Raw genomic sequence first — 13,930 nt, 5'->3', positions numbered from 1 at the left:
CAGCTCCTTGTTCCACTTCACTGGCAGGGCCATGGGCTCCATCTCGTATCTGCCCTAGGCCACTGATGCAGATGCTTCCATCCTGTGTGGGGTCTTCCCCAGGGCTCTGGCAGCTGCCTCCACTTGCTGACAGCATTGGAAAAGAAGGGTTTACAGCCTGGCCCAGGCTGCAAGGTCAAGAGGATGTGGCGGATGGACTTGCAAGGCATGGTGCACTCAGGACCCTGCAGCCTGATGCAAGCTTCCCCGCCCCTGTGAGCCTCACTGGCAGCAAAACCCAGCCTGAGCTGCAGGTTGGTGAGGGGGGTTGGATCCAGGCTCTCCTGGGCTAATCGCTACATCAGCTGAGTCAACTTGGTTTGAGACCCAAACACACGTGCTAGGGAACCAGCTAAGCCCCACTGCCATTGGGGCACAGCTGGGGTCTGAGCCCTTTCCTTTGGGGGAAATTGGTACTTTCTACCCAGTATCTTGGCACCAGAAAATTGCAAAGGCTGAGTCCATGTGAACACTTCCTGCTGTAGTACTTGGCTTGTGCTGAAATGTCCAGCATGCTGTGCTCAGTACCTGGTGCCAGGATCTTGCCACCAAGTTCCCAGGGTCCATTCCGTGGGCTATCCCCTTGGCAGGCAGTAGTCCTGGGCTGCCTGTAAGTGTCTTGCCTAGTGTCTAAGCCCAGGCCCAGAGGGATGCTGTGGCATCTCCTCACCTCATGAGAGAAGGGGCTGGAGCTTTGCCCTCAGACAAATGCATGGAGCCCCTTGTAGTGTCTAGTGCTTATGCTGCCAGGCCCCAGCCTGCAGACAGGTGGGCAAACAGCTCTCTCAGGCTCGGTGCCAGCTCCAGGGTTTCAGTTTTGTGCTGCTGGGAAATAGGTTGGCTCTGGGCCCAGCCCCAGAGCAGCTTATCAGCCCTGCAGCCAAGGTGTCCTGGCGCCAAGTACTGCTGAGCAAACAGCAGAGGCAACCTCCTCCTGTTGGAGGGCAGCTAGCTCCTTGTAGGTGAATGCAACTTGGGCCTTTGCAGGGACGTGGGCTTGGAACTGCTGGGGTTTCTTGCCTGGAGCCTCTGTTGCCCCTGGGGAAGAAGCACAGCAAAGTCCAGCTGTCCCCCTGATCTTGTGTGCTCAGGGCCTTCTTGCCACCTCCTAAGTGCTGCCAGCCCTCCTTTTTGCCCCCACTCCTTGCTTCCTGCACCCTGCTCCTGGTCCCAATTCGCACAGCTTGCTGCCCCAGTACCATGTGTCCAGCAGCCGCATCAGGTTCCTGTGATCATAGAGGTCCTTGAGTTTGAGGGAGGCTGTGGGTTTAACAAGGCAAACCTGGAGCCTAGGAAGGTTGGGAGCTATTCCTCTCAGGGGTTGTTTCTCTGTCTGCTGAAGAGACCATTGTGTAGGACTGTCAAGGACCTGGTGATTTGTCCAGATGCATCGCTTCCCCTGTCCCTAAGGCCCATAGCCCTGCTGCAGAAGGAGGTTAAGTTAGCTTCACATAGCTTGTTTGTGCTGATCTGTTGTTGGCTGTTGCCTATGGCCTTATCTTCTAGGCTTACAGTCCTAGACTCTGGTTTCATTTTGCATTCAGTTTCTGGGAATCTTGCTGTCCCCTGTACTGTGCCTATTTCTCCCCCTGCCCTGCCTTTTATCAGTCTTTGATCTTTTATTACAGGTTATGGGAATCACAACAAGTGCTATTGAAGATTATTGCTTTAATTTCCTTCTGAGAACCCAGAATGAATAATTTACTGATCTTGAAAGCATTTGACTGTAGGAGTCAGGCTGGCAGGGTTATTGGCAATCACCTGATCTGCCCTGACTAAACCACACTGTCCAATCTGCTCTTGAAAACTTCCAGGAATGGAGACTGCCCACCTCTTTAGGTAGCCTCTTCCAATGCTGGACCCCACTCAGGAAGCTCCTCCTCAGCTCCAGCCTCAACTTCCCCTGCTGCAGCTTGAGGCCCTTGCTCCTAGTTTGGTTCTCTGTAGCCACAGAAATAAGTCCAACTCTGCCTTTATAATTACCCTCCAGATATTTGAAGGCTGGGATTACATTTCTCCCTCCTGCCCTTCAGTCTTTTCTTCTCCAGAATCAGTGGCCCTAGCTCTTCCAGCCTGTCCTCATCAGTCCTGCTTCCCAGCTGCCTATCATTTGTTGCTCTCTGCCAGATTCTTTGCTGTCTGTCCATGCCTATAAAGTGCGGGGCCCAGACCTCGACTCAGGAGTCCAGTTGAGGCCTTGCCAGTCCTGAGTCAAGTAGAAGAATTGCTGCCCTTGACTTGCAAGTGACCCAGCTGTTAATGCAGCCCATTTTGCTGGGTTGGCTCATCGTTCACCGTAACCCTCAGGTCCTTCTCTGCAGCCTGACTAGTTCCCCAGTCTGTTGGTACATGCAATGATTCCGTCTCGGGTGCAGAGTTTTGTGCCTGTCCACACCTAAAATCGTAGGCAAGTCGGGCTCTCTGGGCATGGGAGAATGCATAATTCATCTGCTCTGGGCTTCCTTCACTCTTCCTGCTCCCTTCTAACTACCCTCTGCCTTGATCCCAATCCTGGCATCAAGATACCTTGTGACCCCTGATGGCAGTTGTGCTGGGGCTTCTTCCCTGCCCTGTGCCTGGGTGCAGTAATTGGATCTGGGGTGTAGGTTGTAGCTGTGTTGCTCTAAGAACATAGGCAGACAAGGTTCCTTGGATGAATCTGAGATCTTTTATTAGACCAACCCAAATGGTTGGAGAATAGTTATTAAGCAAGCTTTCGGATTCAAAAACCCTTTGTCAGGCTAAGGAAGTTTCAGCAGTCGGTGTGTGCTCTTCCTGGATGGAATGAAAAGTAAAGAAGCCAGCGGCTGGGCTGGTGTGCAGACAAGACAGGTAGTCGGTGAAAATGTAGATTGAGGAGTCAATGGGTGAGAGACAGGTGGGGGGGGGGGAGAGAGAAGGGCGATGAAAGTGAAGAGATGCCTGGGGAGTCAGATGTCAGGCAGGTATAATGTGCCATAAATCCAATGCCTATATTTGGTCCATGATTTTTAGTATCCAGGAGGTTGATGAAGTGGAGTTCGTAGGCTCGTCTCTGGGAAGTGTTTTGTACGTTTCCTTTGAGGATCAGGACTGAGAGATTGGAGAGAGAGTGGTTTTCTTGTGAGAAATGCCCCCACCGGTAATTGGGTATTCCTGTCTTTGATAGATTTCCGGTGTGCATTCATTCTGGTGCGCAGTTGTTTGGTCTCTCCTACGTATTTTCCATCAGGGCATTTGGTGCATTGGATGAGATGTATTACATTTCTGGAGGTAATTGGGTCTGGGGCTTCAAGGCTGGGTGCCCTCAGCTTCTCCAGGCCTGTGCACTTTCAGCGCTATACGTCTCCTTAGCCTGAGACTTTAACATTATCTACAGCCCTAACCAGAATAGAACGATGCATGCTGGTTATCGGGGACTTTAGGGCCAGTGAGTTTGTGCTTGCTCCAGCCCAAAGGCTCTCACGGTTTAAGGCTCTGGCAGCAGCTGGTAGTTTCCTTCCCAGGCCACAGCTCCCAGACACCTAGATTGCTGTAAGAATCCCAGTGGTCACTTGGACCCCGTGCAGTACCCTGAAGGGCCTGGAACCAGGAGGGAGTTAGGGTACCTGAAGAGGTTAAACTGTCTCCTGGTGTTTGGGGATTGGCTCAGGACTTTGGATCTCCCACAACTGGATGCAATACAGAGCCAGATGGACACAGACTGGGAGCTTTTTGCCTTCCTCTGCAGCAGGGGCACAGCCTCTGCCTGGGGTCTGCAGTGCATTTAACTCTTTGGCAGCAGCAGGGCAGTGCCAGGCCAAATCCCCCAATGTCACTTGGTGCAGGGTTAGGGGCTCTCAAGTGTCTCGGCCTGGCTGCTATGCTTGTGCTGGTGTGTGGTGCTAGGAACAATTCGGACAAAGATGTGTCTGGGAGGGTTTGGAAGGGCTTGATCCTGGCTAGAAAAAGGGGCAGGGCTGGATGTGACCCCTGCAAGCGCCCAGCCAACCTGGCTGCACTTTAAATATTCTATGCATGCAAATGCTGCAGAGCCCCAGTTTGTTTTCTTAAACTCCTTATCAGTGCAATAAAACACAGATGGAGGCTGCCTTGTATTACCCAGGCTTTTTGTAAACATCTTTTCCATAGAAGAATTACCTAATTATTTCTCCTTAGTCCAGAAATGAGTAAAAGCAAGGAGCTGACGTTCTGTAAGGGGAGGTAGCCTGGAGCCTAATGAGGTTGAGAGCCACCTTGGACTAACTGGCTGAGAGAGTTGTGTGCTCTATCCCTACATTTGGCAACTTGCTGAGCTAACTGGATCAGGGGCCAAGAAGGCAACAACTGACTTCATCAGATGCTAGAGTGAGGGGGCAGCTTCCCTCTTACCACAAGGTCCTTGATAAGATCTCGGGGAAACAAGTGATTAGCTCTGATCCTGCCAGCTGCCATGGTAGGGACAGGCATACAACAACATTGCTCTGGTACTTGTCTTCTGCAAAGAGCTGGCCTCCTTGGGAACACCTATACCAGCCCTAGCATGTCCTGTTCATAGTGGGACCTTGTCTCAATGGGTTTTTTGGTCTGAATTTCAGTAGAGGTGGGGGTTCTCTTTCCTTCCTCCGGCTCAGGACTTAAATGCTGCTGCTATAGAACTGTCTTCATCCCCCCACTCCCTTCCTAGACCACTGGAAATAGCACCTGGATCTCAGAGGAGGGGGAGGGTGGCACTTAGGATGCTCATGGGAAACTGAAGGAAAACAGGCAATGGGGCTCTTTGGTGGGGTTGGACTGGGGTGGGCGGTTATCATAGAGCAGTGGGACTAGAAGGGTCCTGTGGAGGTCACATGGAGTCCAACCCCCTGATCAGCCCTGTCCAAACCATCCCATCCCCATCCATCAGCTGAACTCTGAGCAAAACTACCATCAGGCCTGACCTCCCCACTCCCCCCCACCCCACCACAGGGCAAGCAGGGGGGGCCCACAGTGGCCAACATCCTGCTTCTGTAAAAGGTGGTTAATAAGACACTTGAGAGATCCCAGACAGAGGCTGTGCCCCTGCTGCAGAGGAAGGCAAAAGCCCTGCAGCCCATACCAATCTGACCAGGGAGTCAAATTCCTTCCTGGCCCTAATGCAGTATCTGTTTGAGCCTGAGTGGAGGGGCAAGACCCTCTAGCCAGGACCCTCCAGCTTTGGTCCTAGCAGGAGCATTTGTACAACCCAGGCCCCGTCCCCAGCCTGGGCTGCAGCCAAACACCCAGTGCCTCTGAGGAAGGCTTTGAAAAGGACAAAGATGATATGTGAGATGTACTGCACGAGATATGGCTGCACTCAGTGGCATAAAAACATCCCTTAATAGTTAATAGTTAATCTGTGCTTTCCATCTGCTTTCACTTTCTGTCACTGGGAGACCTTGGGGGGGGGGGAGGGGCAGCAAGCCCAGGTGGTATCCTACTTTCTGCTGGCTATGCTGCTTGCTCTGAACCCACCACAGTTGCCACCTAAGAGGCTTCCTGGCCCCATCACTTATACCTGGAGCCCTTATGTGGAAGCTCCAGCCCCCTTAGAGGGGTTTGAGCTTGACAGGGGAGGCTGTGGCAGAGTATTGGAAATCCCCAGTCTGCAGCCCAGGAGGCATCACTGCCTGCGTGCTGGAGGAGGGAGCAAAGGTTCACGCCCAGACAGGAGCTGCTATAAGAAGCAACAGGGCTCACGTGGGGCCAGCACAACACAGGTGCCAGCTCTGTTCCTCACCAGGTGTGGAGAAAGTGAAAACAGCTGTGATGGGATCCTGCAAAAGCTCTCTGAATGGTAAGGAGATGGGGAGCTCCCTGGTGCCAGGGTCACAGCATGTTGGACTTGGTGCCACCTGCACTTGCTTGCTGCAGCATGATGAGCTCATGCTGGTGCCCCAAATGGGGTCCCCGGCCCCAGCACTGCCCTTTCTGCCCTTGTTGGCACTGGGAAGAGTCCTGGCTCCTCTGTGGGCCTTCATCACATCTCTGGTCACGCGTAGTTTGGGGCTGGAGCCGAAGCTAGAGCCAAGAGCCTGATCAGCCCTGGGCTGATCGGGGCAGCTCAGGCTCCCAGTCTCCAGGGGCTGGGAGGCTCCTTGGCTGCCAGGACAAGGCTGGGCAGTTGATGGGGCCCCCTGTGGAAAGGCTCAGGGAATGAGGCTGCTGGGCTGGGGCTCACTACAGCCCCAGGGCTTCTCTGGCCCCCAGCAGCATCCAGGGAAGACCAGGGAAGTTGGGGTTTCACTCCCTCGCTCTCACAGTCTTGCCAGAGCCCATCACCTCTGGCTTTTGGCTCCGTGTAGGAAGATGACAGGTGGAACAGGATAAGGCTTCATCCCTAGCCAGGAGTGGATGGAGTGGGGTTTTCCCAGCCTCTAGAGGCACCAAGCCATGAGCCTCAGCCTCTGGTCTTTCAAGGGAGGGCAGACAGCTGCACTCCTGCTCATACCCGTTCATGCCCCTCCTGGGCTCTTTCATTTTCAGTTTGAGCCTGAGGAAACTTCCTGCTGGAGTTGCACAAACCAAGGGGCTGTTGGCTCTGCTCAGGCTATGCCCTCTGCAGGCATGCCAGCTTCCTGTCTCTGGGGAAGGGGGCCAGGGCAGAATCTCCCTCTGGGGCTTCCCCCCTCCGGTCTGCTCCTGGCAGGTTAAGAAGCCAGGAGGCTGGAAATGCTGCCCTCTCCCTCCTGCCCTTGATGAAGGAGTCCAGCTGCTGTCCCGTGGTGGGTCCAGGCAGCCAGAGTCCCCTGACCAAAACAGGGTGTGAAGGGATCAGATCCCCTCCAGCCAAGGCCAGGGTCTCACTCCTGCTTATGGCATCTCCCACAGGCCTGGACAAGCTCAGGGAGGCATCACAGCCCCTCTGCTTCCACCCTACCACCAAGGGCTCCCAGATCCAGCTGGATGCAGCACACCGCACAGCCAGCAGGGCTGACACCTTCTGTGACGGCATCGTCTTCAGCAACCGGCCTGTGCAGCTGGGCGAGAAGGTGGTGCTGCGGGTGCTGCGCACGCAGCCCCGCTGGGACGGGGGGCTCCGGGTTGGCTTCACTAGCCTGGACCCCTCGCAGATGATCCCTAATCACCTGCCCCGCTTTGCCTGCCCATCTCTGGTGCTGCAGGGGCGGACATGGGCATCCCTTCTGCCAAATGCCTGTGAGGAGCAAGGCACCATTGTCCGCTTCTGGCTGGACCACAGGGGCCGAGTCTTCTTTGAAATCAACAACGAGCACCGCAGGTTACTCTTCAAAGGCGTGCCAGTTCAGGGCCCGCTCTGGGCTGTCATTGACGTTTATGGCCAGACCAAGGCTGTCCAGCTGCTGGGTGAGTCTCTGGGTTCATGTTAGGGGCAGGACATATCTCAGGAAGCTGGTTCCCCTCTGACATAGCCTTGAGACCTGGGCTGGGAGCAGGGGCTCCATCTGGGTGGTCCAGGCTTTGCCTATAGGGTCTGACTCCCTGGAGAGTGGTGCTGGGGGCAATGCGCACCCACCTTGGGGGTCTGGCCAGATGATGCCCCAGCAGAGGAAGACTCTGCAGACTGACTCGCAACCGGGGTTTCCCCTTTTCTAGATCAATATGGAGACCTCCAGGAGCTCCCCCGTGAGCTGCCCTGTTCCTTCTTGCCGGATGGTGAGTGTCAGGAGCCAACACTTGGCCTCTTTACATCCTTGGTGAAGGGGGAAGCGTGTTACAGGTCATGTGTGAGACCCCACAGTGGCACAGGGAGGGTGGTTTCCCCAGAGATGGCTTCCAGGACCTTGACACAGTTCTGGGTGCTAGGTAGGGTGTCTACATGGCCTACATTGGCTGATGCCTTCCAGCCCCGGAAGCTGTGGTCTCTGGGGGTGAGGGTATGCTGCATGGGGGTCTCCTGGCACACGCAGGCCTCCAAAGCAGTGATGCTCAAACTCACTTCCACTTATGTCCAGTGTGGCTGGCATCAGCCCTGTCAGATAGGAGGACCTGTGTGGGGAAGGCTGAAAGGAGGGTTGGAGGGATATGCTCTATGGGAAGGCTGGGTGGCTGTTCCATGTACCTGTGGACCCTCTAGCTCCTCTGCTCTTATGACATGGGGCCTGGGGAAGAAACCACCCCTCAGCCCCCAACTTTCTGAGGTGTCACAAAGACCCAGGCTAGCAGAATAGAAGCAGGGGCTTGCAGGCTGGGGCTGACTGAGCACAGCCAGCCTTCACCCTGCCAGGCTGGAAGGGCACATTTCCTGAGTCACTAGCATGGGGAGGGAGTGGGGGGAATCCTGGGGCAACACAAGCCTGCCCTGGGCTGTGCTGATGGCTCCTGTTCCCCGCAGAGCCAGCACATGGGGATCGCTGCCACCTGCCCAGGTCCAGCATGGAGAAGTGCACCATCTGCTACGCACATATGGCCAACACCCTGCTGTATCCCTGTGGCCATACTGACTGCTGCCACTGCTGCGTCCAGAGAATGCTAGCCACTGACAACCGGTGTCCCATCTGCCGGCGAGACATCAAGGATGTGGTGAGGTTTAGCCTGTGGGGGACAGACCTGCAGGCCCCAATCCTCTGAGGGTTTTGAGAGTGCCTGGGAGACCCCTGAAGAGGCCATGCTTGGTGCTGATGGGCATGGGGATGCAGTGACATCATATCAGCTCTGATGAACCCAAAGGCTGGGTCTGAGATGGCCCCAGTGTCTGTGCCCAGCTGAGAGGGAGCAATGCTCCCTGGTACAGAACCAGCCATGGACTGAGGGCTGATAGGCATGTGGAGATGTCCAGTATGCAAAAAAGCATCAATTTATGCAAATGTACATGTGTTTATGCATCTGTAGATATATTAGGGTGCTCTTAAGTGTGATAGATATGTAAAGGGCATGAGTATTGTATGGTATTACAGTATTATGATAACATAACTGTAACTACTGTATTGTTTCATATACAATGTGCATCCTTTTCCCTAGTAGGGAGGGATGATAATCATGCTAGCATGATTAATGAGGTTAATAAACCTCCTGGCCAGTTTCTATAAAAGGGCAAGTCTTTTCCCCTCTTCATTCTCCCCTCCCAGCACAAGGCGCCTGTGTTGGTTTTTTGGAGAAGGTGAATATGTGAAGAGGAAATGTTTTAAATATGTAAATATGCAACAGCTTGTAAATGTGTCACAATGGTGTAATCCGTGTGTGCTATAAATTCTATAAATATGCTGCCTAATAAATATGTATATGCTTATGTATCTCATTAATATGCAACTATGGCACAAGTATACGGGGTTGTTCCTGCCTGGGCTTTCCAGGGGGCAGCTGTTTCTCCAAACCTTGTTGCTTCTCATGGATGTGGGACAGGTGCCATCAGCTTTTCAGGGCCCAGGCATGTGAGTGTGATCGGTCAGATCCTTCTCAGCTCAAAGCCTAACTGACACAACTGACAGGCTTAGCATTGGCAGATATACAAGCTGGACCATTTAGTGCAGGGTCCTTCCAAGTCCCTACTTCTTCCAGCTGTGTTCACATGGGAGTCTTTAATTACTGGAAACCTTGATTATGGTACTGGGTCAAGCTGATACAGGTAAGCCAAAATAATTGCAAGTATACAGCAGGGAGGTCTCTGCCAAGATGGCCCAGAGGCCAGTCAGAAGAGCCTGTGGCTCAGCTTGGATAACCAGCCGATTTCACTTGATGTGAAATAATTTATCTGGGGCAGAGCCAGGAGGTAACTACCTACTGTATTTACCTGAAGCCAAGGCACCCCCGAACATAAGACAACCCCCCCTTCCCCGATTATTAGAACCTTAAATTACATTCTTATTATTTTCTGGGGAAAGGCAGTATGGAAAACCAACCCTAAGACACCCTGGTCCTTATAAACCCATGTGTCTAATGCCCCTAGACAGGTGCTCCAACACCTTTAACCTCCTGGGTCCTGAATCTCTAGCACATGCAAGTTCCTTGTATTTCACCTTTCCATTGCCAGGGGGAGCTTTCAGGCTGGCAATGCCCAGGGGCTGCAGGGATACAGGCAGGAGGATCTGTACCTGCAAGGACACCTGAAGCACCTGATAGCATTTCAGGATGTGCTAATCCTGCAAAGCTGTTCAGAGACACCCTTACCTTCCAAAATACCGCCCTCCCCCAGCCCCTCATGGTTCTCTTAACCCTACTGACTTTTTGCCCCACTGCAGGGAAGCCTGATACAGCTCCAGAGGCCAAACCTCCCACCAGAAATCCCAGTGCTACTGCTTTATTTCAAGGTGTCACTGCGTTCGCTTCTTGCCTTGGATTTGTTGCTCATGTGCAAAGCTTCTAATGCTGGCTGAGCTGCATTCATGGCAAAAATCAAGCCATCCCTTGGAAAGAGCGCCAGCTCTCCGCATAACAGGGCTTCAAAATGGAAATGATCAAGGCTTTTATTTTAAAGGCCTTCCACAGTGAAATGGATTTCCTCAGATGACTCGGAGTTTCTTAAAGCAGCAGAAATCAAACTGGGAGTAAAAGGAAAGTGCAGGGCAGCATAGGAACCCTACTGAACAAGAAGGAGCAATTAGTGACAAAGCTGAGCTACTCAATGAGTTTTTTTTTTTGTCTCCGTGTTCCTGAACAGGGCTCAAGATTGTCACAACCCAATTAAGTAGTGCCCATGTCACAAACAAGTAAAACCATTCAAAACAGTTTTTTTTCTACACTAGGTTAACTAAGGGTTAACAATAATGATAGTAACCGCTTTTTTTTTGCTGCGCATGTCAAAAAAAAATTTATAACTGCGACACTAACATAAAATAAAACTTAGCCTTCTGTGCTGTACATAAATCATTATAATTGGTCAAAATGACAGGGGAGTGTCCAGGAGTGTCCCTATGATAACACCCTAGCAAAGACCGCTAGATAATTGGCGATCCTAATTAAATTTATGACGTGGCGAAAAACAATTGGCTATTACACAAATAAAACCCGTCTTCACTTCCGTGAAGAACGGGAGACCTCCGCGCACACACACCTAAAAAACCTCTGAACGTATGCGTAAAAATAACTGACAAATTGATCACTTGTCAATCTCCCCCGTCTCGACCTTATCAGACGTAAATCAACGATCTACCGGCCCGACTTTTTTCTCCGTTTATCTGCCCGACCAAAAAACTCTTATATAGACCGACCTATGACCTACAAACCTTAAGCTATAACTAACCAAATATTTCTGACCTCCGCTATTTACCACCTTGACGGCATAAATAAATAATCTTGCTTTTCAACCGATAAGCGTCCGCCTAATTAATTCCACTCCAAGCGTCACAAATACCCACCTGACGGCCTTCTAAGGCCCCAGACCCTTAACTGCCCGGGTGGGAGTCAGAGAGAGCTGCTGGCCGGCTGCCCTGGGTCCCGACAAAGATAAGCCTCCTAATGGGTTCTTAAATGGGCATCAGAGGGACACCAGCCTACAAACTGTCAATGCTGACTTGGTGCAGTCACTTGGATGGACTGGATGTGTTTAAGTCAGCAGGCCCGGATAAGCTTCATCTGAGTACTGAAGGAATTGGCCGGTGTCATAGTAGAACCACTGGCACGGCTGTTTGAGCTCTCGTGGAGCTCAGGTCAGGTCCCGGAGGATTGGAAAAGGGTTAATGTGGTTCCTATTTTCAAGAAGGGCAGGAAGGAGGATCTGAGTAATTATTGGCTAGTCAGTCTCACCTCCATCCTTGGAAAGGTCTTTGAAAAGATTATGAATGATCATACTTGTGGGAGTCCAGAGGAAAAAATAATGCAGCAGGGAAGCCAGCATGGATTCAGAGCAGGTAGATCATGCCTGACCAATCTGGTTTTGTTTTATGACAGGGTCACAAAATACTTAGAGACAGGAGTAGAGGTGGATTTCATTTTCTTGGATTTTAGCAAGGCCTTTGATATGGTATCTCATCCCATTCTCATAAATAAATTAAGAGGCTGTGACATAGATGTTTACACGGTCTGGTGGGTGGCAAATTGGCTTAGCGGTCACACCCAGAGAGTGGTAGTAGATGGGTCAGTATCGACTTGGAAGGCTGGGGGTAGTGGTGTCCCGCAGGGTTTGTTCCTTGGATCTGTACTCTTCAATATCTTCATCAGTGACTTGGATGCGAGTGTGAAGTGTACTCTGTACGCCTGGACACAGGAGGAGGGATGGATGTCGTATACCTGGACTTCAGGAAGGCCTTCGATACGGTATCCCACCCCATACTGGTGAACAAATTAAGAGGCTGTGATGTGGATGACTGCACAGTCCGGTGGGTGGCGAATTGGCTAGAGGGTCGCACCCAAAGAGTCGTGGTAGATGGGTCGGTCTCGACCTGGAAGGGTGTGGGCAGTGGGGTCCCGCAGGGTTCGGTCCTTGGACCGATACTCTTTAATGTCTTCATCAGCGACTTGGACGAGGGAGTCAAATGTACTCTGTCCAAGTTTGCAGATGACACAAAGCTATGGGGAGAAGTGGACACGCCGGAGGGCAGGGAACAGCTGCAAGCAGACCTGGATAGGCTGGACAAGTGGGCAGAAAACAACAGGATGCAGTTCAACAAGGAGAAATGCAAAGTGCTGCACCTAGGGAGGAAAAATGTCCAGCACACCTACAGCCTAGGGAATGACCTGCTGGGTGGCACAGAGGTGGAAAGGGATCTTGGAGTCCTAGTGGACTCCAAGTTGAACATGAGCCGGCAGTGTGCCGAAGCCATCAGAAAAGCCAATGGCACTTTATCGTGCATCAGCAGATGCATGACAAATAGGTCCAAGGAGGTGATACTTCCCCTCTATCGGGCGCTGGTCAGACCGCAGTTGGAGTACTGCGTGCAATTCTGGGCGCCACACTTCAAGAAGGATGCGGATAACCTGGAGAGGGTACAGCGAAGGGCAACTCGTATGGTCAAGGGCCTGCAGACCAAGCCCTACGAGGAGAGACTAGAGAAACTGGACCTTTTCAGCCTCCGCAAGAGAAGGTTGAGAGGCGACCTTGTGGCTGCCTATAAGTTCATCACGGGGGCACAGAAGGGAATTGGTGAGGATTTATTCACCAAGGCGCCCCCGGGGGTTACAAGAAACAATGGCCACAAGCTAGCAGAGAGCAGATTTAGACTGGACATTAGGAAGAACTTCTTCACAGTTCGAGTGGCCAAGGTCTGGAACGGGCTCCCAAGGGAGGTGGTGCTCTCCCCTACCCTGGGGGCCTTCAAGAGGAGGTTAGACAAGTATCTAGCTGGGGTCATCTAGACCCAGCACTCTTTCCTGCTTATGCAGGGGGTCGGACTCGATGATCTATTGAGGTCCCTTCCGACCCTAACATCTATGAATCTATGAATCTGTCCAAGTTTGCAGATGATACTAAATTGTGGGGTGAAGTGCACGCTCCAGAGGGTAGGGAACGACTGCAGGTAGACCTGGACAGGTTAGAAAAGTGGGCAGTACACAACAGGATGCAGTAGAAGAAGGACAAGTGCAGAGTGCTACAACTAGGGCACAAAAGCATCCAGCACACCTACTGACTGGGAAGTGACCCTTTCAGCAGCACAGAAGCAGACAGGGATCTCGGAGTCATAGTGGACTCCAAGATGAACATGAGTCATCAGTGTGACAAAATCATCAGCAAAACTGACCACATTTTATCATGCAGCAGCAGATGCATGACAAATAGTTCCAAGGAGGTGATACTTCCCCTCTATGCCGCATTGGTCAGACCACAGTTGGAGTACTGCTGTTGATAGACTTAAGAGGGTCCAGAGGAGGACCACTCATACGATTAGGGGTTTACAGGACAAGCCCTATGACGAAAGACGGACGGACCTGGAGCTCTTCAGCCTCTGCAAGAGAAGGCTGAGAGGATCTTGTAGCCGCCTACAAATTCATTGGGGGATGCAGCAAGGGATTGGAGATGCTCTATTCACCAGGGCACCTAGGAACAGTGGTCACAAATTGACAG

General features: G+C 52.2%; 1 protein-coding gene across 2 annotated transcripts; it reads left to right on the top strand.

The window, feature by feature from the left end:
• Window positions 1–27: 27 nt before the first annotated feature.
• On the top strand, window positions 28–9,227 carry NEURL3 (neuralized E3 ubiquitin protein ligase 3). Of its 2 annotated transcripts, XM_006258566.4 has the most exons (4): window positions 28–5,812; window positions 6,847–7,341; window positions 7,591–7,650; window positions 8,330–9,227. In XM_006258566.4, exons 1-4 carry the CDS (start codon window positions 5,785–5,787, stop codon window positions 8,563–8,565), a joined length of 819 nt encoding a protein of 272 aa, XP_006258628.1. In that variant the 5' UTR covers window positions 28–5,784; the 3' UTR covers window positions 8,566–9,227. The 2 variants fall into 2 exon arrangements, with proteins under 2 accessions (XP_006258628.1, XP_019354490.1); XM_019498945.2 differs by having other exon boundaries at window positions 28–7,341.
• Window positions 9,228–13,930: the final 4,703 nt, after the last annotated feature.

Source organism: Alligator mississippiensis, chromosome 7 (genome assembly GCF_030867095.1).
Source record: "Alligator mississippiensis isolate rAllMis1 chromosome 7, rAllMis1, whole genome shotgun sequence".
NCBI lineage: Eukaryota > Metazoa > Chordata > Crocodylia > Alligatoridae > Alligator > Alligator mississippiensis.
Note: the sequence above shows the minus strand (reverse complement) of the source record. Positions and strands in the feature narration are given on the sequence as shown.